This window comes from Limanda limanda, chromosome 2 (assembly GCF_963576545.1).
Source record: "Limanda limanda chromosome 2, fLimLim1.1, whole genome shotgun sequence".
NCBI lineage: Eukaryota > Metazoa > Chordata > Actinopteri > Pleuronectiformes > Pleuronectidae > Limanda > Limanda limanda.
The window spans coordinates 4,413,227-4,438,020 of NC_083637.1; the positions used below are offsets into that span (position 1 = coordinate 4,413,227).

Below are 24,794 nucleotides of genomic sequence, written 5' to 3' on the forward strand. Positions count from 1 at the left end.
AAAATATGAGAAACTGCCTTTATGACTTTGTGCAACAGTTTAATTGAAAATTCTAAAGTTTTACAAATTAGTACAACAAGACAAAATATACAAACAGACATTACACAGTAACTGCAAAGGAACTTGAGGATCAGACATTCTTTGAGGCATCTTTTAGCAAATCCAGGGTCTTTTCATTTGTGTGCAGGTTCCATTGGATGTCAGTGAAAGACGACAAATATTTAATGAACACTTCAGAGCAGACTCACTAGCCTCACTCTTCTTAAACTACACAAAACTGGATTTAAACTGGCGTGAAGAGGAATCTTAGTAATAATCTGAGCGTCGGCCAGCCCCGAGTCTCCCGGCTCTCGCCCTTCATCTAGATACAGGGGGCAGTGGAGGACTGGTAGCTGGGGGGGTGCGGTCGACGAAGACGCCTCCAAGTCCGGAACATTATCTCGGGTGTGAGTTATGCTCCTGACGTGAGCCGTGACACACACAAGGGGGAGTGAGCCTGGCTGTGGAGAGTCTGTTCCCTGGAGGGCTCCCAGCTGAGGGTCCCACGAAGCCCCTCTGAGCTCCAGGCCACAGAGATACACAGCATCCACAGGGGGGGGGTCCGGGGTCCTGCTGTCACTCAGAACCTGCAGGAACAAGAAAATCATCAATCCTCATCCTGATGCTAAAGTTTAAATCTTTTCATCCACTGGGTTTCGGTCACTTTACTGTGAAGTCGTGATTTACCTGAAACTGCAGTTCTACATCACTGATATATCTGAGATTTACTCGAGCCGCCTTCCTCATTATAGCCACCAGGAATCCTCTGGCGTTGCTGAAAGCAGCGAGTCGGTATGCACCGGGTGGATCTGAGGTGTCCCTGCGTTCCACATAAGCGCTGAGAAGCTCCGCCCTCCTCTCCAAACGAGACAGGGCGGCGAGAGAGAGAAAGGTCGGCGTGCCGTGTTGAACGGACTGCTGCAACTGTGACAGGAGCGAAGAAACCGTATCAACAAGCTCCTCCCACTCCGCCCGGAGGAAGTCACTCAGGGAGCCGTGGGAAACAGCTTCTCTACCTCTGCCCTCCCTCCTGTGTGTGAGGTAACTCTTCAGAGCCAGCAGTCTGTCTCTGGCCTGGCTGCTAGTCGGCAGTGTGAGGGCGCCACGGGAACTCCTGGCTGTTCCCAGGGGATTCTGGGAGGCCTGCAGCAGAAGGTTCAAATGGTGGCTGTTGATCTTGATCATCTCGGCTGCCACGACCACGTCGAAGCCCAGCACGGCCGGGTCGGTGATGTCCGCTGCATCCTGAAGACCCTGATCCAGGATCTGCAGCAATCCGGTCAAACCTGAGGCTGAGAAACAAAAACCAAAGTCAATACACGTGATTTACACAGAGGACTTTTGTGTGTGAGACTTTTGAAACTCCCCTGACGTGACTCTGATCCACAAATGCTTTTTTTCTAAGAGGGGATCGTTTGAAGCCAATCAGATGTCTCACTCCTTTACAGCCAATCACGTGAGAGTGCCTCCACACGACGTCATTAAAAAGCGTGCAGGCAGCCTGGAGGTTTTTAGCCTGCCCATTTTAATGCAAAAAAAAATTTTAAAACACATTTGTGGAACAGAGTCACGTCAGGAGAGTCTCAAAAGTCTCACACACAAATGCAGCGAGGTTTACAAATTAAAAGCACTTTGTAAATGCAGGTCCAACAGTTTATATTTGAATGTAACAAGCTCCAAATATGTATTTGATGAAGATTGCAAATACTTTTACATGCATATATTTGTGAATTTTTTTTCTATTTGTGTGTGCATCGGAAATATGTTTATGAATCTTATGTTTTACATGGAATGAAATATATTTGTGTGTGCATTGAAAATGTATTTGTGTTTTGAGTCACATATATATATATAAATCCCCAAATACATTTGTGGATCTTTTTTGCGCATGTATTCATTTCTGTGTGCATTTATTCCTTTTGTTCTGGCTCCATAATGTCCTGCCTCCTGCATTCTCTACCCAGGTGCCAATCATTTAGCTTGTAGGACACAATCTATTCAGAACACGTGACCATAAGGAAGTGTTGTGGTTACCGAACTGGCCGGGGTTCCTGATGATGTCGGAGAGGACGTGTGGTCCTCGGCCCCACAGCGGAGACATTCTGCTCAGGCAGGCCTTGGCCGTGTTTTCCACCAGCTCCAAATCCGCAGAGTCGAGCGCATGGCCGCCGTGCACCAGGTCGCCTGAGAATGAAAAGCACAACAAGGTTAAAACAAACAGGAAGTAAAGTTACCAGAGGGACATGGTCGGATGTTATTGCTGCCTCACCTGCTAGATACTGCAGAGCTTTGGTCTGGACTGGACAGAGACGGCTGATGCAGTTGTGAGCTTCCACCAGAGCCAGGAGGTCGCCCTGGTCCCTAGAGACAATCCACAAGTATACACTCTTTATCCACCAGATATCCACCATTTGAACAACTAATACATCAATCCAAATATACAAATATGTAATGAAACAACACCTCCACTCTATATCAACTGCAGTAGACGTTATTTGAGCCCGTTTCCTCACCAGTTGTAGATTCTGCCCTGGCCCAAGTATTGACAGGTCTGTCTCTGCAGCAGGACGGAGTGGAAGACGGCACAGCGGAGGAGGAGCTCCATGTTGTTGGCCCTCCCCCCCGACGGCGATCGAGTCCGTGCGATGCAAACAACCTGATGCAGGGAGCGGCTCAGCTCCTCCTTCAGATCCCAGGGGGCGTCACAGACCAGAGGAAGGCAGCGCATTCGCACTGTCACTGTTCAACGATACAAAAAGCAATTATCCACGGTTTCTGAGCTTAAAAGGAAAACTAAACTTATTTAAAGCAGTAATGGAAATAGAATTGTTTACCTGGTATGTGGTGAGATTTACATTCTTGAGTTACAAACCACAAGCGGACGCCCGGGTGAGTTGGGCCTCGTGCTTCTGTGAAACAAGGAAGCAGACAGATGCAGAAACACACTAAAGACTGGACTTTATGCTTATGAATGACACAAACACATTATAAAGCGACTCCTACCTTTAAAAGAGGAGATCAGCTGACCGAGACGAGCCACTACTTCTCCGTCCCATCGCTCCAGCAGATGACAGTCGCTAAAAACCAACCAGTGGCCGTCGTCCACTGCTTTGTCCAGCGCTGAGAGGAGGACGTCTCTGCCACACAGAGCCCCTAAAGAAATGACTTTCACCTGAAAATAAAACATATTAAATTAATATTAAAGAAGCGCTGCACTTATATAAACTGCTGTTAGGTTAAAACTATATATAACGGTGTGTTACCTCCGGTTTAACCCCGGTTTCTCCTACACACTCAGCCAGTGTGTTTATTAAGTGAAGAGGCCGAGTACTGGTCCTGTCGTCTCCTCCTGGACTCGGCAAGGTGAGAGTGATGGCTCCTTCGTGTCTGAGCAGGTAGCGTGAGAGAGACCCTGGGTTCCCGGTGTGGGGGGTCTCAGACCTCACAGTCTGAACGGGCAGGCAGAGCTGGGAGGCACAGATCATGTCGGCCAGTCCCTCCAGGCGGTTCGGGTTCAAGGTTTTCCAGAGGAGAGCCCGTTGAACCAGGGACAGATGGGAGTGTGAGAGACAGGGGACAGCGCCCACCACAGTGGAGGCTGGGAGGCGCAGGTACTCCTGCCACTGTGTGGGGTGGGTGGAGAGTGAGGAGAGCAGCCCTGTGAAGGCCGGGACCCTGTCCAGGCTGAGGAGCTCTGGGTGTGTCTGAGGGGGGGTCCAGCTGGGCAGTGGAGTGGTGGTCTGTGGGAGGGTCTGCGCCGGGAGACAGGGTTGATGTCCGATGTCTTGAAGGCCCGTGAGGAAGGCCGCCCTCTCGCCCTCGGAGCAGAGCTGGTTGTGCTGCAGCAGAGCCACAGACACCAGCAGCTTCAGGACAGAGAAGTGACTCTTGAACAGAAGAGGCCTGTAGTGGAGCAGCAGCCGGGAAACCATCTTGTTTGTGATCTCTGGCTTTAAACCAGTCGGCTCTTTTCCGATGGCAAACGGCACCAACGGCCTTCCCTTCTCAATGAAGATGTCTTGCATAACCTCGATAAAGTCACGCAGGGAGAAGTAGTAGGCCGGGGAAAGACGGGACACTTCCTGCAGCGCCTGGTAGAGGGAGGCGGCCATTCTCACCAGCTGTCGGGGGGGATTCACTAGCGCCTCGTGGTGCTCCAGCTCCTCGCTCAGCTGCTGGATCTCAGCCCGCAGGGTTTTCATCGCCTCTTGAAAAACGGCCGCGCTGGTGAGGAAATCCGGAGGAGGCGGCCTCGAGGCTTTGGACTGAAGGAGGTGGTTCATCAGAGCATCCTGAGAGGAGATTGTGTGCAAGTCAACAGATGAACAGCAGCTACGATCATATATCAAACCAGATTTTGCATAAAAGCAACACCAACTTGGCAGCTCAATTAAAATAATGCGTAAATCACTCTCAGTGCCCAGATGGACATGAAAAGCCAGACTGCAGCTCCTGGGTGCAAGATAAAATCTGCCAAACCTGAATCTTATCAGAATCAGAATCATAAATACCTTCTGATTCTGATTCTGATAAGATTCAGGTTTGGCAGATAGATCGGCACAGTGCACAGGGCCTTTAGTGTCTGTTTGGTGTAGTCACCTCTTCTCTGACTAGTTTCTCCTGCAGCAGCTGCTTTTCATTCTGCAGCCGTCGGTGTTGAATCAGCAGCCCTTCACACTCGGATCGCAGCAGCAGCGTCAGCATCAGCTCCTCCATCTCTGCCGAGCTCAGAGAAAGGTCGACCACGTGGACGAGAGCCAGGATGGATGGATGGATCTCTGAGGAACCAGAGCAGGGATAAATACTCGCTGCTTGTAAGTTAAGAGAGCTCATCTCCTACATGTCCAGTGTTAAGTTCATTATTGTTCAAGGATCTTTTAAAAGCCAGGATCAAGCTCTTTATGCAAACAGACTTTTAAAAAGAGCTGAATCCTGTCTTAACATAATATTATATGGTCTGTGAAAAGTTAGTTCATCTTTGCATCGCTGACAAATCCAGAGCGAGCTAAAAAAACACACTTCCCAAATGATGACTTAATGTTGCTCATGTTAATTTGATTAATACTTAATGGAGGTAGAAGATGGAAATAATTGAGATATTGATTTGAAGTCATATCAACCAGCCCTACTTAACAAAAAAAGAAAAAGGAACCAGGATTTTTTAAAATCAAATTCACGAAACAAATAAAGATAGAAATTAAGAACCATGAAACCATTAAACAACTGCAAAAACTCCCTAAAATCTTCATTTATTCCCTTTAGACTTATTCTCCACTACTCTTGCGTTAAAAACTCCCAGTTATATGACTTTAACAGAAACTACCTGTACATATTTACTCAAAAAACCATTCTTACCTCTGCTGAGCATTCGGACGGGAAGATTAGTGCTAAGAAAGAGGCGAAAATCAGGGTGGGGGGGTTGAGCCTGCTGCTTCATCCCTGGAGGGCAGCATCCAGCAGGGGGCGCCAATCTGTCTAGAAGCTGAGAACTGGGGGTCACATGTTCCACTCCAGTTAACAGGACTCTAAAACCTGCAGAAACAAAATGGCTGGATTGAGTCAGGGGTGAAAGACACTGAATATATTGGATTATTCTCTTTAGTGTAGAAATTCACCCTGCTCAGCAGCCTGGTCCAGTTTCTCCAGCAGCTCTGGGTCATCGCCACAAATCACCATCTCACAGTCAGTGTCAGGATCCATATCGTCACCTGGAGAGCAGACACTTTGTTTTTATAATTCATCCTGTTCTATAGAGGATAAAGATGGACTACTGGTGGCTGAAAACCAAAAACCCCCAGCTCAGAAGTTGTCTCCGGACCCACCTGTGAGGAACCAGCTCTGGGAGCTTCTCTCTTGGTGCTGCTGGGTGTCTACCAGTAGAGGCCAGCGCTGACACTGAGTGTTTCTGTAGCCCCACAGCAGCAGCTGGACCACAACTCTGGAAGATACAGTGTTCTGGATCTGCAGGTCGCTCAGACCCAACGCTCGACCCAGAGCAAGCTGCGAACTCTCAAAAACAGGGATGGGAAAACCCCGAGGTGGAGAAGGAGGTGCAGGGTTTGACTGTGGAAACAGGGATGTTCTAGGGTCCTCTGGGTTCAGGTTGATACTTCCTGTCTCACACAGGTTCCTCCACTTGGTGAGTAGCTCCGTGCGCACATCAGAAGGAAATGGTCCTAAATAAGCCACAACAGCAGCCAGGACCAGGGCATCTCCCGATAAGTTGTGCTTTTGTAACTCTGCCTCCTGAAGGGAAAATAGAGACAAATTGTAATGATGTAGCCTCTTAAGCAGCGGGTGAGATTCGCCTAAAACGCCTGTCTGAGGAGAACCGAAAGTAAATTGAAAGCTGTTCTTGAACCATTTGGAGTACATGCATGATCTTGGTCTCTTTGAAAGGTAACATTCTGAAATCCCCCCCCCCCCCAACAGTCAGAATCAGTCTAAGTGCTACTGACATTGAGTAATAGCAGTTGGAACACAGTGAAGTAGAAGGTTTTTATTTCCGCCTGAATATTTTTTGTTAAACAGATGCCTGCAGATGACTCTAGCTGGGACCTATGAGCTGAAAACACACTGGGACCCGAGCATGAAGCCTTGACTAGCCGTGGTTCAAATTTGATAACAATACCACAGAAAATGAATATTTCACACATTTTTTCCTAAGGGCATGTCTAGGCGTTTTCCACAAAGGCCATTTGGAACTATGGTAACCAACCAGGCTAAAAAGGCTACTTTAACACTCAAAATCATACTTTTATATAATGGAGGCAAAACCGGTCATATGGTTTAAAATTTATACAAATAAACATCTTTCATGTTGTTTACATCTTGATGCTGGCTGCGCTGAGATTACGCAACAGCTGACTGTGGCTATTCTTTGATGTAATAGTGAGTTTTGGACTGATTATGTTCCTGGATTGGATCGTCTGGACCTTTGGCAATGTACCAAGACTGTTTTCGTTGGAATGTTATCGATCTGTGGATTAATATGATGCTTCTTAGGTGAGTGACGTCGATTGTTTTTTGAAATAGTTTACATTAGTCGAATCGGAAGAATCTGAGCTTTCTAATGATATGTTGCATCAGTATCTAGCGGTACGAGGCAGTTCTGACAATAACAATGTTTGAGGCTTATCGGCAGCACCGGCCCGCCTGTGAGCCGGTGCTGCTTAACAGGTTAAATAAAATATCCAACGTTAAAGTAACATGTACAGTACATTTGAAATTGATGTTACCTTAGCAGCAGCTCTCCAGTCTTGGAAATTTTCCTCTAACTGCTCGGCAGTTGCAGTAAATTCTCTGTCCATCTTCTCTGATTGATGCAGCTTCGGAAGAAGCTTTTTTTGGAGCTTTTGTACTAACAGAAGGTGACGCTTCAAATCCGCCAGGTGATGGAATTCCTCCTCTTTGTGCCGCTTGGCCTGGTGCAGCTGAGCTCGTACTTCTCTGTCCTGCTCCTCCAGCTGACGCCTGACCAGCAGCTGGTGTCGCAGAGAGTAGTATCCATATAAAGCCGTGACCCATCGACACAGGGACTCGCAAGCTTTGCTCACATCTCGTACAGACTCGGGCACAAAGTCAGGATTGGTGATTATCTGGCGGAGCTGCCACAGCTGTGCTTGCGTCAGCGTGAACCGGTCAAAGAATTCCAGCTCCTGGGAAAAGGAGGTACAATATTATAACACCAACATTTAGCAAGAATTCAATACGACAATACCAAAGCTTACACAACACAAACTTGCGCAATGCCTGGTACGTGTGTGTGTCTTGTTATTTTACAGTGTTGTGCTTAATTTGCTGATAGTTGATAACCCTTAGGTATCATAAACAAATCTTTTCCAAAATTACATTAACTTTTTTACTCACTTGAAAGAAGTTAGGGCGTCTAAGAAGCAGTCGAGCGCTCTCCCAGCCGGTTGGATGATTAAACAGCAGACAAATGGCATCCATGACCGTGACCACTCCAACGGGGGGGTCTCTGTAGCAACGCACCTCCTCCAGGTCGGAGAAATCCAGGCAATCCAGAAGGTTTTTGCATGACAGGAACACAGGCATCAACTAGAAGAAGAAGCAAAGATTCAGTGACACTTCTTCTGAATGTCTAAATGCTGATTAGTTGCTATTTACATCGGATTTTGATGCCGATAAAACAGATGATCTATCTACCTGGTGCTGAGCTTTATTAAACTGTTCCTCCACGTCCAGCTGCTTGTTCTTCACCTCGGCACATTCGAAGTTAACTTCATCAAACAGGGTTGTCTGGTCGTCGATAGCTTTGATGAGATCTGTCTCACGCTGCAGGAACAAGAGGAGGGGAACAAAGCCTTAATGGTTGAGTGAAACAACTTTAAAATAATCTTGAACTTAAAAAGGAGAAGCCCAAAAGATATGACAAATATCCTTGATGAAGTACAGAACAGGAAAACTGAGTATTGATCCCACTGAAGCTGCTGGTGCTGAAGTGCTGTACGATTACCTGCTGGGCGTCAGCAACCTTTTTCCTCCGTATCTCTAAGAGCACTTTGTTCCGTAGAGTTGCTGCGTTCAAAATATCCACATGAGCCAAAACATAGGCAACTCTGGAAAAGAAAAAATGTCGTTATAGCCCAATATGTGTATAGGTTCTACTTTAAAAGTGTCAAGAAGAAACAATAAGAAATTCGACTCAAATTCCAGAGAAGGACTGATTACCTGGTGGCTAGTCTCTTCCTCTGTTTGAGCAGGTGTTTGCAGAGGTAACCGAAGTGGGAGATGAACTCCATGTAGGTCATAGGGTTGAAAGGCTGAGCTTTGAGAAGGACAGAGGCATACCGACGTGCAGATTGATGGACTCCTGCCATAGCCACTGACAGGCCGGTCAGTGAGCCGTGTATCTCCTCTGAGTTAAAGTAAAAAAAGAGAAATCATGTCAGGGTATAGTGTAGAAATGTCTTCGTCAGTAAAAAAAGGTTAAAATGAGGTGAGAATAGACTGGTTTATTCGAAGTTACTCACTTTTGTGGGGACTGGTTTTGAGAAATTGAGCAGCAACTCTAGCTAGAGACTGGATGCACCACGGCTGGTACAACTCAACGCAGCAGCTCAGACTCAGGGTCTTGGTCATTTGTCTCTGGAACGGAATAAACAAAGTCCTTCATTTAGGACTGCACTTTGTATACAACACTGAATACACAACAAGAGCTACAATCAAAAACTCACTGGGTCAGTTTGGTAGGAGGGGGTCGGGAAAGTACATTTTAAAATTAAGTGGGCATTTGTTATTATGAATGTGATCTAAAAACAAAAGATAGTTTGATACAAAGCTTGAGTGACAAAGAAAATAAATAATAAATAATTCAAAGACAATACTCACATGAGTAACAATGGTTCCATCGCTGGTGGACGACATCATGAGGAACACATGCACATTTTTGTGGACTTTGCTCAAGTACCTTAAATAAAAAATGATAAATATATGATTTACAAAGGACACTCATTACATTTCCCCAAAATGTTGTCTAAGTACCTAAACTATTTTCCTATAAGCTAATTCTGCTGCGTGATATTGCATTGCTATAAATACACCAACAATACTAGTACACCCACAACACAAGTACAGGTGGACACTAAATACTGACTGAATGTACTTCTAGGTCTAATTCTTCAATAAGACAGAATTAAAGTATCACTCGAGTATTTCCTCTTACTTCTCAAGCATCCAACTATCCATGAGGTATTGTCTCGACCTCGTCAGGTCCATCACACTGGAAACCAGGTTCTTCAGCTCCTCCTCCGTGTAGAGCGCTGGGAAGGTTCTGCGCTCCATTGCCGCCAACAATTCATCTCTCACAGCCTGGCTGATATCCTCATGGACCAGTATGATGACATGAACTCCATCCACTCTCGATTGATTCCCAGCCTCTTTGAGGATTTCGTGCAACTTGCTCTCGTTACCTGAATGCAGCTCCATCAACGGGTAGCCTGTCAGGTCGGCGGCCAGACGTACAGCGGTTTTACGTCCTGTTCCTTTGTCTGCGCCAATCAGTACTCCGTGACCTTTAGGTGTGAGCAAAGCTCGGAGTATGTGTAACAGTTGACTCACTCTCTGTCTGTGCAACATGTATCTGGATGTAATGTAGTTATTATCAACGTCAGGTCCTTTGTCATCCCGAATTCGGTCAAGGATAGCCGGGAGTGTACGCAGCACCCCGTCAAGGTCTTGCTCCTTGTAACAAAAGCTCCATTTAGAGCCGTGTTGTGGATCAATTGGACTCCAGGTCTCTGAGAGCTCTGGACCATATACAAGCCCGGTCACTGTTTCTTCAAAGTGCTGAAAGATCTGGAGCTGTGGAGGGTGAGCTGTTAGGTTTTCAACTTCTGAAGAATGGTTTTCAGGCAAAAGGAAAGGTTCAGGCAGAGTTTCGTCTTCCTTCAGGTCTGACTGGGCAGCTGGTTCTGGCTCTAGTGACAGACTTAATGTTTCTGGACTCTGATGTATTTCTTCACAGGCGCGTGCTGTGTCCGATCTTATGACAAACTCTGTTGCTGCAACCTTTGCTATAAGTGACACAAGAGTTTTCCCCTCCTCCTCAGAGCATCTATCATGGAAAGTACGCATGCACTCATGCATCCAGAGATGTGCTACTTTAAGAACCGATGCTTCTGTCTCTGGCAGGTCGGGAGGAAACCCAGGTAGAGCAACGACCTTATTCTTTGTGTTTTGGATGCTTGGCCGCCACAGGTACATCCCCTGAAACACCTTCTGCAAGTCATGATGGGAGAACATGAAGAAGGGCCTCTGTTCACTCGGCTGGAATTGGTCACATACAGCGTGATATAGAGTTTTAGTTGCAGTGACGACACAACATGCCATATTCTCCCCACTCTGTTGAAGTGGCATTCCTTTGAGCCAAGCTTGTAGCCTTGGAGAATGGACAGACAGTATGATGTCTGTAGATGGGCTTGGGAGGACAAAGATGGAGAACAGGCGTGAGAGCCGGGAGGATATCCCATTAGGGTGGTAGTGACCCGATCCAGAGGCACAACAGGTAGCCATGTAACCAATGAGTCCAGAACACAATGGCTTGAAGTGGTAGGTATCTAACGTTAGAATCTGTCCCTTTGAAATACTCTGTCGTAGAGATTCTAGAGCAGACGATGTCTTCCCAAAGACATCTATCAACAAGAAGAGCACAAATATTACAGTTATAAAAACTCACATTCACTTTGAAGCATTTTAGATAATCTGAGGGGAAGGATCGTACTCACCACAGGGGGCTTCGTGCAAATCGTCCACAAACAGAAGGAGTCTCTGCTCCTTGGTCGCAGATCCCACAGAATCTTTACAGTACTTCGGGCAGCTGATGTTTCTCAGTATAGTGCGCAGGTCTCTGGAGCTCAGGGACGGACTGGTTGTCAGGCTGATGCTTGGCTTGTCAAAACTTAGCAAAGATTGACACAGGCTGGTTTTTCCAGAGCTGGGATCCCCTGCGAGCAGCACTGGCTGGTTTGCCTCCAGCATGAGGCTCAGTAGAAAGGTGTATTTCCCAAACTATGTTCAAACAATTAAGACAGTTGTAAGTTATCAAATGTAGTGATCACCATATTTATGAATTTTCACTTAATGAAATGTTTAAGACAAACCTTGGGAGTGATGTTGTTTGTCAACAGTGTTTTCTTTGGGCACATTTTACCGTAGAGGTTAAAAAAGTGTTCAAACACATTCTCGTCGTCAGGAACCATGATGTTGTACCGGCAGGAAAACAGCACTTTGCGAACTATCAAGTCGAGGTGTGGCCATTTACTGAAACAAAAACAAACACACGTGAATGCCAATGGTTACTGATATTCATTGAGGAGACTTTCTGTTCATATATATTTTTATACAACAATCTTTAAATATCCTACCGAGGATGCAGATGTCCGCCAAATCCCCAAATATAAGCCAACAGAAAGAGGTTTCTGGTGAGTTGACTTTGTGCACCGATGTCTGATGTACTGGCTCCATGTAGAGTAGAATCTGCAGAGACAAGTTTTAGTTTTGAAATGATAAAAACCACTACATTACTATCACAAGGTTACAAGTCAATGCTCAGTAGTTATACCTGCTTTGTCTTCAAGTGTGGCCTCAGCTTTTTCTACTTGTATCCTTAGATTTTGCAGGAGGGCGGTTAGGATCCGACCAAATGACGTGATTTCTTGCAGTCCATAGGCGGAGCTGTTGAGAGAGTGTCCTTCCCTTTGGACTGCAGAGGTTAATGCCATCTGCCCAAGAGTGCTGGAGAAAAGATCTTCAGCGAGACGATTCCACATTTTCAAGGTTCCTTGATCCAGTTTGTATTCAGAGTGGAGAACATCCATTTCTTTCTTCCACACAGCCTTCCACAGATCGCTTCCTGTAAAATGAATGAAGCTACAGCGGGTCACTGCAGAGGGGGTTGCATCACTGAGGTCGGTGATCTCCATAAGTAGCTTTAGGGAGGATTGGGTGGACACCAGTTTCTCCCCTGATGAGAGGAGGAGGAACGGATCCTCGGGGCTGCACAGAGTCGTTAAGTAATCTAACCAGCCAGGCTGCCCAACAGGCTCGCCGTCCATTACCAGCCATTTGGCTGTTGGTGTCTGATCACGTCTCCTCTTATTGTTGAACAGTTTAGAACGTGTGTGTTCCCACTGTCCTGAATCTCTCACCACTTTTGTAATAGCTCCATCTTGCCATCCTCTCTTTTCACAGAAGCTGCCAAATAGCTCCTCGTGGGACATGGCATTAGGAAATAAAACCACAGTATCAACTGAGTTCCAAATCTGTGGATCTCCCTCATGGGCGTCTCCTCTTGTCACACTGTCATTTTCAAACTCCATTGCCTTGGCAGCCAGACTGTTGAGTGCTCCAGCCAGAGCAGAGTGACAGGTGGTTTTTCCACTGCCTGACGGGCCTATGAGCAGAACTGCCTGAGACGATTCCATAGTCTGGTAAAGTGTGAGAGCGTTGGAGATGGTTTCTTTGTCAGGATGCAGCTGCTTCCATTGCAGTTCTTCTGTTATTGCTTCTTTAAGTTTAATGTTTTTTTCTTCTTCAAAATATTGTTGGAAAAGAGGAAACTCCAATGCGGTTGGGAAAGCATCCTTGAAAATGGTGTAGAACCGCAAGGCTTTCTTGTGGTCGTACAGAGAAGGTAGTAAGACCGAAATAATGCCTTCTACGAGGGCTCTTTCTTCCATTAAGCTCTGCATGATTAACAAACGAGAACTGTGCAACGTTGGGCGCTTTTCAAATTCTTCACTTTCAGCCTCAGAATCTGTGGCAGACACATTTTCAGAAGACACAGGATCAGTGTTTTCTGCAGCTGCTCCTCTAGCTTCATCTGACATTTTTTGTTGCCTTACAATTTGATTTAAATGTATTTCAGAGGCAGAGATGATCTTTTGCAGGACAACAAGAAAGCAGCTCTGGTTGTCAGTGATGAAATGAGGCAGACAGTGACAATCCTGAGCCAGATTGATGAGAGACACCAGACGTTGACTCAAAGGCATTGCATCTGAGAAGCCAATGGAAGTCAGAGTAACTTCTGCAATGATCCTGTAACTGGGATGGGTCAGAGCCACTGGTCTCATTGCAAATCGCAGACTCTCCGGAAGCTCAAATGTGTACCGTGTTGAAGAGATGACAACACATCCATAGTCGAGGTTTGCAGAGATGTCTTTCCCTGCGAGTATCATTCGGCATTCCTGAACAGTTTTTGTAAATCCACCGACCTTATCGGAAGTCTGGTCCTTTCGCTTATTGCGTACTCTTTGATTCCCATTTTCTGTAAACCCATTGAAACACTGGTGGATGTCTAATAGATGCTGTCCCAGTGATGATAGGACCCCTTGTGTTAGTAAGTCCACAGAGTCAAACAAAAGCCATGCTCCAGTCAGGAGGGCACCGAACAGCATCTGCTGGACAACATCAAGTCTCATGCTTGGATAACACTGCACAGTGACAACCTGCCGCGCCAGCGCTTTTCCAAACTGGAGCACGGTATTTTTCTTTCCAGACATGCAGGGTCCGCTCACAAACCCACATCTGTAGCTTGTCAGAGCAAGGAGAATCCCCAGTATTGCCCGATCGGTAGAAGGAGTTTGCACCATCACCAAGTCTTCTGGACCAAAGTACTCGTAGCCATATTGGAGGCGATGGCCAAAAACATCAACATAACAGGCTGGCTCACGAGCGCATTTCAAACTCTGATCTTCTGAGTTTATATGATACTTCATCGCGGTAAGCCACTCGTAAGATGACTCCGGATCACACCGCACCTCCATGAGTTGAGTCAGCTGCTGAGCATGATTCATTGTAAGTTGCACTGAAGCACCCAGACACACCATCATGTATCTAGAAACCAGAGATTCCCGATCTGCCCCTGTATATCTGTCTCTTATAAAACGGCAAAGGTTTCTCAGTTTTGCCGAGTTGTAGGCCTTTATGTGTCTCAGCTTCACTGGGCTTGATTCTCGGAGAGCTTTGAGAACAAAACTGGACCAGACTGCCTCCTCAGCCACCAGCAGACACTGGAGAGGGAACTCAGTAAAAAGAGCCAGCACACATTCAATATTTTGTCTGCCATGCTCATATTGAAGCAAGCTTTTCTCGTCACATGCCAGATCTGTACAGGCTTGTTGAAGCTGGTATTGAGCAACATTACATTGTTTTATAAGCTCCATCATGGTCAATTGTAATTGTTTCTCAAATTGACAAAACCAATCCAATGCATTAGGGTTTGATTCTAAAGCAGACAGGAAGCTGATGTGCTCCTGGAGGCTGGAGAAAACCCCCAGGACCTTTATCTGTCTATGGATTCCAGATGAAACCCCGTCGGGCTTTCCATCTCTTGTATCAGATGGAGTTTCACTTTGCAGCTCAAGCGAGTGGATCCCTCTAAAGCATTTGCGTACATAGGGTAGCAGCTTGGAAGGCACGGGGTGAAAGGAGAGTAGTTGTGTTACTTCCCTGTCGCTCAAGAACCAGAGTCTTGGAAACTTCTTGCGGATGGCATCCAGGAAATCCCCCATCTGGTTGGAAATCGATTCCATTGTAGACAAACCACCAATGAGTATCCGGCAAAGACTTTTACCATGAAACTTCCCATTTGTATTTGTGGAATGTACGAATCTCAACACCTCAGGGCATCCTGTTGTACCACGCATGATTTGCTTGAATGTCTCATCAACCGGTTTGAACTTCTCCAGCTGTGAAGAAACACAAAAATCCCATGAGTTGTTACGACATGTAAACTCTTTGCATTGCAAACGTTTGACTGGTGAGGACACGTACCAGATCCACTCGTTGAACCCGCAAGAACTTTTCATTCAACATCAGGAAGGTCCATATTTGCTGGAATCTTTCAAATAAATCGAGCAGGTTCTCTATTAATATTGAGAGAAAAAGCAAAGAAATACATTAAATTCTTACAGTTCAAACTATGTTTGCACTTGGAGACAAGAAGAGAGAATCTGTCTTATTCTGAAAGTCATATTCACCGAGATCTTGCAGAGATTGCACCCACTCTTCCAGCTGCTGCCTGAAGTCAAGACTGTGCGGAGACTTTAACATGATGGACAGAGCCAACAAATCATTCTCTATCTCAGCAAAGTGTATTTCAAGACCTGAGTGGGAAGAAAACACGGAAAGTTGTGAGCAGAAGCTGTTTTGTTTTTTTTTAAATTTCCCCAAAACACAGCAAGACAACACTTTGATTCAGCCCATGTAACAAGTGTAATAATGGCACTTCAGTGGTTTCCTCCTGTTTGCCAGATCTGGGCCACAAGCCAGAGCGATGCTGCGTGTCAGTCAATAATTAACCAAATAAACCAGAACTAGCCAAAATCTTTCAAAACAAGAAGGCAAGCCGTGCCACATTTATGAGAGAAGTGGCCCAGCAACATCATGCTATAATCCAATAAGCTTGTTAGGAAGGACATCTCTGTTAATTCCTAGTTTTCTATTCAGCCTCACCAATAATGGTGAATGTTATTTCTGCACAGGAGCATCGACTGGCAGCTTGGAGCCTGGAGGCAAAGCCCTCGGTGGGTATCCCTGCCGCCTTCAATATACGTTGTGGCCGACAACGCTGCAGAACACAGTGGGTGAATCTTTCCAGCTGAAAGAGTTTTGCTTTCCATCCGCGCTGAAGCTCTTTGAAGGTTTCCTCCATGTCACGTTCTGCTTGTGCATCCCTGCATATCTGAGAGAGTAAAAAATGTACCAGCAACATGTGTTAAGTTTCAATAAATCATTCTTAAGGCACAACATTTTGTCAGAATCTAACATTTCTCCTTCTCTTACCTTGCTAATGACTTCCTGGTGATCTTGAAGCTTTTCAGACATGAGGTCAGCAACAGTGACCGTCTTCTCCTGGACATAGAGTGTGCCCATGCCTGCCAGAAGGAATGTACTTTCATCATTTTAAATCGTTCACAAATTATTCTTATGTATTACAATCTGAAAACTCAGTCTGACCTTTGGAAATAGCGCTCCAGTGTCTATGTTTCAAAGTGGGGCTCTGCAGCTGGGCCACGACTGAAAGCTGAAAGCTTAGGTTTTCCAGATTTCCCAAAGTGTCCTGCAGAACTGCATCATGGGTAGGAATGATGCTTGCTATAGACAGAGTCTGCTCCTTCCACTTGGCAATTTTCTCCTGGCCTTGTAACACCACAACCTGATTGAAAGAATTTCAATCGAAAGTGTTTTAACTCGCACGATACATGTATTTATTATAATATAGTATGTGATTTTCAATATTCTACCTATTATTTCCTCCAAATAAATGAATGAAGCCACATTTTCATTAAACAGAAAGAGTTCTGACAGGTTACCTCACTGAGATTGAGCAGTTTCCATTCTTCTGTCCATGCTGTGTACGCAGCTTTCAGCTCCCACAAGTCTTTACAGGCTGTGATCTTCTGAATATCCGGGGTCAAAGAGGTCAGATCCACTGTCGGTTCTGAAGGGAGCAAACAGAACATTACATTCTGATATCATTCTTGCAAGTTGTTCCCAGTGGTTTTAACAGCAACTTGCATCTATATATGATCTATATCCATGCTTTATACCGTGTAGGTTGCGTCCGATCCTGTTAAGTTCCTCCAGCTTTTCATTCAGATTGAGCATGTGAGTCCACATGTTCTTCAGTTTGGAGGCTGTCTCTTTGACGCTCTGTGTGGGGTCTAGGGAGGGTCCACATGTAGCTTTAGAGACAGTACTTTTAAGGTCAGAGACCAAAAATGGGACCATCGTGTCCAATGCATTTGCCACCGTGGGAAGACGATGCCATACAATCCTCTCTGCCTTCTCCAAGACGGGTGTGAAGCAGTCCCACAGGCCCAGCATCTAAATATAAGAGCACAAACAGAAGCAGTGTTGGAAAAAAAGAAATCGCTCAGACGTGGATATTGATGAAATAATTCTACGCCTGCCGACCTTTTCTTCCAGAGTCCGCTCCTCCTCAGTCATCTGTCTGTGGGTCCTGCCGACGGTTTCCTGGAGCGAGTGGATGTAAACCAACTGCTTCTGAGTGTCTGAGTGCATTCTCCAAGACTCTGTCACCTGCAGAGAGACACTTTCATCACTTATTTATTTATTTCAACAGTTTATATTACAATTAATTCATCTCTTATGTTGTGAGGGTGAAACAATTTAACTTTAGCCTCATTGATTACAGGTTTTAATTTGATTTTAAGGTTGGAAACGTTATGCAGGTTTACACCACTTAGACTTAGAAAGAGAGGAAAGAAAGCATATTGTTGTGTCTTCTGGTTGGATAATGAACGATTAGATGAAATACAACCAACACACTCTCATCATCACAAGATTTCACCCGAGTCCTTACTCATGCCACTTACAAAGGTATACACAAGTGTACCTTCCCCAGTGTGCCCTCACACAAAAGCACTAAATACATGAATAGAATATGCATCACCCGATCATCCTTGGAAGAATCAAATATAAATTCTAAACACATTTGCTCTGGTGAGGCAGAGCCATTGGGATGAATAATTCAGATTGAACGTGGGACCCAGAGCAGAGTCTCAGGAGGATTAGATTCCCCATCACCCTTCCATGTTAAGGCAAAGATAACTACTTGGGGTATTATCTTTTTGTGAGATCTTTTTCTAACCCTTTCGGAATTGCATCTTTTGTGCATTAGTTTCCCATTTCTCTATGGTAACTAATGTGTGCTGATGTTTTATTCCTCCTGCAAGTATGTCCAGTTCAAAGGGTTTCTGTACCATGAGAGAATATTCAGAGAAGTCATCCAGGTGTATTGGTTCCGTCTTGAGTTCGGCTGTGTTCTTCTCCAGGTCTGATACCAGGTTCTCTGACCGCAGCTTTATCTGCTCAACCAGCTGCCGGAGTATCTCCTGCTCAATGTCCCTCAAATGGCGCCCTGAGATAAAACAAAGGCAACAAGCACATCAGTATCATTGAGATCAGGAAGTTAGTTTTCTTTTACCCAGTGGTGGGAAGTAACAAAGTACAAATACTTCGTTCCTGTACTTAAGTAGATTTTTCACATATCTGTACTTTACTTGAGTATTTATTTTCCTGACGACTTTTTACTTTTACTCGTTACATTTGAACGCAAATTTCTGTACTTTCTACTTCTTACATTCTCAAAACTGACTCGTTACTTGAGCAGCGACGGTTGGCTCACGCGCATCTCTCCATGTTGAGTGATATTTACAGAATGTTTTAGTGGTTATACTGTGGTTTATTAAAGTTCTTAGGCAGACACAAGAGGCACTTGTTTATTCTGTTGTGTTGATTCTTTGTTGTCTCTAGAAGTTCAGATGCACTAGTCCATTACTATTTGAGATATAATATATATAATATATATATAGTTTTAATTTTTTTATCATTTTTTTTCACTCAAGGAACAGTACAACAACAGTTACGTTTTTTGTGGAACTTGTATATATAAGTATATATAACTGTTCCACAAAAAACACGTTCGATCACGTTCAATCATATTAACTTTAAATTACGTCATAGGCCTAATATAAAATTTTGGTACTTGTACTTTTACTTTTGATACTTAAGTACATTTTCACACCAGATACTTTTGATACTTAAGTACATTTAATATGAGCTATTTTAAGACTTATCCTCAAGTCATTTTCTGACGGGTGACTTTTACTTTTACCGGAGTCACTTTCAGGTAAGATATCTGTACTTTTACTCAAGTATGGCTTTCAAGTACTTTGTACACCACTGCTTTTACCCATGAAAAGACTACAGAGGCGATTTCCTGGAACTCGAATAGGAATCGTATCTGCAGAGATGATATAATTACTTTCATCAAACACATTCATACCTAGAGTTTCCGTCAGGTGGGCACAGTAGATTATGAACACTTGGTTGGAGGTGGAGATCGTTGAGGGAACCAGGTTGATTTGTTGAGTCCATCTGCGGATGTTTAGAATATGCTCCTCGTACTGTAGAGCCGGCTGACCCTTCATGGATTCCAAGAAAGCTCCAGTGCATTGACGAATGAACGAATGACTGTCCACTAAAAACGTGCTGCTCTCACACAGCTGCAGGATTTCTAATTCAGCTTCCTACAAGTAAGAAACAGTAAATAAATAAATACATGAGCTGGTGGGCATCTTTCTTCACAATCAGCGGGTTTGGAAAGTGAGACTTACCTTCATGATCGTCATCGACTCTCTCTCAACGACTTCTGAAAGGTCACTGATCCTGATCTGCGACTCCAGCTGGGCCTTGGTGAGCGGGTGGAAGCAGCCGTGCACCGCGTTGCCCAGCACCATCGACTGGGTTTGGTTCGGTGGCACCAGACCGAGAGCTGGCTGGTCCATGAGCAGCTGCAAGCAACAGAACTTTCTACGACGTCTCCTTCCACCTCTGATCTGCTTGTCCCCTGGGAATTAAAACACACGGAGAGAAACAGGATCGAGAAACATTTGGATTCATGAACATTTTCATATTTAAGTCAGCAAACTGTCAAATTATCTGATATCAGATATCTGAAGAATTCTGTGAGAGACCAGGATCATCTCCAGTGAAAAGGATCGTACCTGTGATAGAAGGAGGTTTGATGCACCCGAGGTCAGGACTTGAATCCTGATCACTATCCGAACTCTCGTCGTCTGTATCCACGCTGCTGCTGATTTCCAAGAAGAATCCACAAGTGTCGCACATCTACCGGAGAAGAAAGGTTTTATGATCCAGACTCGGGTCAAAGTTACAACACTGCTTCAATACCATGCAAACGATAATCCTACATAGTTGTTGCATTATTGAAAATTGGGGTTTTATTGGTTTCAGAGCAACGTGATTTAACATAATTCAGGAAACGGCTTAAAAAGATCGTGTTTGTCCTGAACCAATATGATCACTATAAGCAGTTGATTACTATAAACAAATTACACACAAACCATCGAACACATATGTGAACTTTTTGAGTTATTGTTGTGTTTTGTTGTTTGCAATTGTAATGTGCACCTGAGGGCAACTGTATATTTCTGCTAACGGGGACCAACTGTTAAAATACAATGTAAATTTCCAGTAACATTAAAACTGTAAAGCTTTAGTTGCAAATGTGGAAACGTGGAAGTTACCTGAACAATGGAGTCGACAACGGTCAGCAGTGCTTCACTCACTGCTTCTTGGAACAGACGTAGCGGGGGGGCCACAGTCAGCTGACTGCTCGCATCGAAACACAGCTCAGTGTAGAAGAGACTACACAGCGGAGATTTATCTCTCTATCAAACAAAGAAAAAACACATTAACAGCTTTGTTTAGTGAAATGAAATTCTGTTTAATTTCACTCTGCTTCACAGTACGTTTTCTATGCATGTCTCTTCTGGTTATAGCTTAAGAGCAGATGTGTTAAATTAACACATATTATATTATATTATACTGCATTACATTACATATTGCGATTTGCCACTGTTCACTGTTTTGCGTTTTGCATTTCACTTTTTACATCACTTTTTATATCTTTTATCTTTTATATATTTGTATATAGATATGTTTATGTCTAAATAAATGTTACTTTGTATAAATATTAGAAAAAGTGAGTAAATAAGAAGTAAATTGTGAATAAATATATATTGTTTTTTATTGTTTTTCTTATGTGTGGTGTATTTATTGTGTTTTTATGTTTCAATGTTCATTGTATGCACCAATAACCAGAGAAAATTCCAGGTAGGTGTTAACCTACTTGGCAATAAATACCTTCTGATTCTGATTCTGGTTATAGCTTAAGAGCAGGTTCTCCATGAACGTACTGTGAATTACAGATGTGTCTTACAGACAAATAAGGACGAGGCTAATATGTTTTAAATCAGCATTAATTATTTTCAAGCAGAACGGGTGTCCATATAGAGCAGGGGTGTCCAAACTTTTTATCCCGAGGGCCACATACAGAAAAAAATACGAAGGTCTGGGCCACTCACGCCGCCACGCCCCCCTGCCCTGGAGCGGACTGTTGACAATCGCGTCGCTCAGGGCGGGGGGGCGTAACGGTGTTAACTGAGAAGTACAATACAGTGGGCCATAGTCCATTACATTACATTTAGCTGACGCTTTTATCCAAAGCTACTTATAATAAGTGCATTCAAGGGTACCCGAGGGTACAAACCCAGAACAAAAAAAATCAAGAAAGTACAATTTCTTCAAAAATAGAGCAAAACTACAATAAGTGTGCTATAAGTAAGTGCCATTTAAGTGATACTAAATTGTTAGTTTAAAAAAAAAAAAAAAAATTTAATTTTTAATTTTTTAATTTTTAATTTAAGAGGCGGGCCAATTTAAAATGGATGGCGGGCCGCAGATGGCCCGCGGGCTGTAGTTTGGACACCCCTGATATAGAGGAACACTGGGAAATAAAATGGATTAGATGAATATGCCTGTGTCACCTTCAGAAAGTTGCTGAGGAAAAAGCGGACGTCTTGACGGATGACTGTGACGAGACTCTGCACAATCATCCGATCCACGAGGGAACCGAAGATCCCCAGTTTCTGCAGAGCCGTCTCCGCCCGAGCCAGCTCCTTCTCCAGGTCCTGCTTGTGAGCCAGGTGCAGGTAAATGGGTTCGTAGCATTTATTGAGCTTCTTAGCGTATTTTAGGTGTAGCTGCAGCTCCTGGTGCGACTTCACGCAGTTCTCCTTCACCTGGGGATAGAAGAGTATTAATAAAGTCTTCGCTCTTTGATAGAATAAAATATATAAGTAAATTTCAACACTCTCAATTGTTGGAGTTGTTATATTTTAGTATTTTATCAGGAACAACAATAAAGTACCGCGTTCAGGATGGCAGTGCGATGCTGTGATAACGTCTCCAGAACGTGAAGACCCTCTTGACTCCTGGTCGTCAGAACGTTCTTGAATTCCATCAACGTGTAGGTTTGAGATTCGTCGTGGGGAAGCCAGTGTGCCTCGTTCAGAGCTTCAGTCAGGCTGTAAGAGAGACAGAGGAAAGGGATGAACATGTTAAAGTTAAAGTTACAGAGGTGAGGATGAGAACCATTCACTTAAAGTCTGATAGCTCTGTAAATATTACCGACAGCTAGACAAGGAATATCACATCCTAACTGTTTTCAGACACGAACTCTGTAGAGCAGGGGTCTTCAACGTTTTTCAGTTCAAGGACCCCCAAACAGATGGAGAGATGGAGCAGGGACCCCCTACTATATATATTGTAAAAAATTGTGTTTTATATTAAACTGGGCCTAGTGCCATGTATAAACATAGCTACCCTGTTATTGTGCATTCAATACTAAGCTATTCAAATAATACACCGGTATATATATCTATGTATTGATTATTGTGTGTCGCTGAATGAAAGATGACGTCTTCTGCCTCCATTTATCGTTCGCTACAATATGTTGGATTCATGTTAATGTGTATTTAAAACAATTTAAATTTGTCGAAATTTTTTTGTACATTTAAAAAATATAAAAAATGGTCTCATCAAAAATTACGCGGACCCCCTGGGGTTGAAGACCTCTGCTGTAGAGAATTTGATCCGGACATTTTCCAAAGTTTGTCCTAACATGTGAAGAACAAAGCAGGAAATCCACTGTGGAAAGCAAAGTCAGCACATGGACGCTGGTGTCGGCTCTTATTCCCAAAAGCTCTCGAGTTCTGATGACATCTTTGTTTGTGTCGTCTACGTTTCAGACATTTTACTACAGAAGCAACTGACTCGTACATTTCCATTCTCACAAACTCCCAGAAGATTCCCAGAAAACGTCCAGACGTCAGAGTCTGTAGCAGAGCAACACCACAGTGCCCTCTGACTTGTATTTGCCTAAACTTACCCGGCGATCAGATGAAGAGAACTTCTGAACTGAGGTACAGCCACAAGCAGCTGGTCCTGCAGGGCCTCACACCTGCGCTGGAAAACCATCTCGCGGATATTTATATTCCACCTGGCGATAAAAGAAAACAGCACGGGCAAAATGAGAAGACGACAAAGACGTCAGTAGCAAGACAGACATGAATTACAGCCTTTGTGGAGTTACCAGGTGAAAGTCTTCTTCAGCCGGTAGTCCCTGAAAAATGGGATTTCCTTCAAAGACGTCCACAGCACAGACTCGATGTTCCAGTCAGCCAGACTCACGACCCCCCCATAACCCGTCTCTGTGGCGTGCAGCACCGACAGGGGGGAGAAGACGTAATGCTCTGAGCCGGCTTCATCGAACTGCACCACTTCCAGGTCATAAGGTCTGAAGACAAAGAGCATTTATCAACTTTTATTCATACTGTAATGCATTTCATAAATTACTAAATGAAAAGATCTATAGAGGTATGGAATTACAGGAGGGTAAATATTCAGTTGTACCTGTGAGACTCTTCATCTGCTTCTTTCAGGTAATAAATCTTCAATTCTGCCTGGTATTCTTTCTGGGTAAACATTTGAAAGACTTCATGTCCAGTCAGTGGATGTTTATTAGGTTTGGTCGCTTTCCCACATTTTTCAACAGCCCTTTGGTTCTTCTCCTTGCGTGCTGTAATTTTTGATAATTCATCTTTCTCCTTTTCACTGAAACAATAAAAGCAGAAACAACAAAGAAAGTCAGGACTCAAGTAGCTTGGAGAGCAAATCTCAACGGCAACGTTTCTTTTCTAGAAGAAGTTTCAACAACAGAAAAAGGATGAAAAGGAAAGAATATATATTTGCAGCAGACACAGCGAACCCTGGTTACACTCCACCTCCATCCTATTTCATCATGCAGCTTTTTACTAAATGAATACAGGATTGTATATTTTATGAATCACCACATTGTTTCATGTACCTCAGTGAGAACAACCCAGCAGGATGTCTTAGTTGTGAGGAATCAGTCAGGGCCGGCATCAAATGAGGCACTTTCCATTTTGTGTCCTCTATGGATCTCCGGGGTCCGACCTGGGCGATGTGATGAGGAGGATCCCCCGCTGATGAAGAGGGGGGGCTGGGGAGGAAGGCGATTCGGCTGAACAGCGGCCGACTCACAAACACCGAGGGGAGAGGGGGTAATTTTGGGCACAGTGGAGGGAGAGTCACTGCCGGAGGGGGGGTCTTCTTCTTAGGCGTTCTTGAACGTGTGATGTCTCTAACAGTTTGAAAAGGGAGTTGACGGGATCCCATCTCTGAAGTGCCCACCCATATGATGCTCATCTTTCCATCAGGGCGATCAGTAGGCTGAGGACCATCGGTAGGCTGAAGACCATCGGTAGGCTGAAGACCATCGGTAGGCTGAAGACCACCAGCAGGGTGAAGACCACCAG

General features: G+C 44.4%; 2 protein-coding genes across 3 annotated transcripts in view; both read right to left on the reverse strand.

Annotated features, from left to right (window-relative positions):
* The window catches only part of LOC133023765 (extracellular serine/threonine protein kinase FAM20C-like), a 38,088-nt gene that overhangs the window by 1,978 nt on the left and 11,316 nt on the right, over positions 1-24,794 (reverse strand). The window lies entirely within an intron of this gene.
* LOC132996797 (dynein heavy chain domain-containing protein 1) lies at positions 39-24,684 on the reverse strand. Its single transcript, XM_061067161.1, has 43 exons — positions 24,323-24,684; positions 23,869-24,069; positions 23,549-23,752; positions 23,345-23,455; positions 22,325-22,481; positions 21,942-22,196; positions 20,640-20,783; positions 20,097-20,220; positions 19,707-19,939; positions 19,376-19,619; positions 18,291-18,448; positions 17,482-17,607; positions 17,115-17,391; positions 16,878-17,005; positions 16,522-16,720; positions 16,348-16,439; positions 16,018-16,246; positions 15,543-15,668; positions 15,337-15,428; positions 12,125-15,251; positions 11,928-12,039; positions 11,664-11,823; positions 11,289-11,571; positions 9,728-11,195; positions 9,394-9,472; positions 9,036-9,150; positions 8,734-8,920; positions 8,519-8,621; positions 8,209-8,337; positions 7,909-8,100; positions 7,278-7,697; positions 5,862-6,285; positions 5,655-5,747; positions 5,395-5,571; positions 4,639-4,817; positions 3,315-4,331; positions 3,043-3,211; positions 2,874-2,948; positions 2,553-2,778; positions 2,309-2,400; positions 2,074-2,223; positions 727-1,325; positions 39-626 (listed from the first exon to the last, which is right to left on the reverse strand). The coding sequence occupies exons 1-43, from the start codon at positions 24,682-24,684 to the stop codon at positions 234-236; spliced, it is 13,431 nt and encodes a 4,476-aa protein (XP_060923144.1). The 3' UTR covers positions 39-233.

What these genes read in the sequence shown, in the direction of transcription:
- LOC132996797 (XM_061067161.1), bottom strand. Translation starts at nt 24,684, where the DNA reads ATGAGCATCATATGGGTGGGCACTTCAGAGATGGGATCCCGTCAACTC. An exon ending in TTGTCGACTCCATTGTTCAG is followed by an intron (nt 20,221 to 20,639) that starts GTAACTTCCACG and finishes CTTCTCCGGTAG; the next exon opens with ATGTGCGACACTTGTGGATT. An exon ending in GATCGGACGCAACCTACACG is followed by an intron (nt 17,006 to 17,114) that starts GTATAAAGCATG and finishes TGCTCCCTTCAG; the next exon opens with AACCGACAGTGGATCTGACC.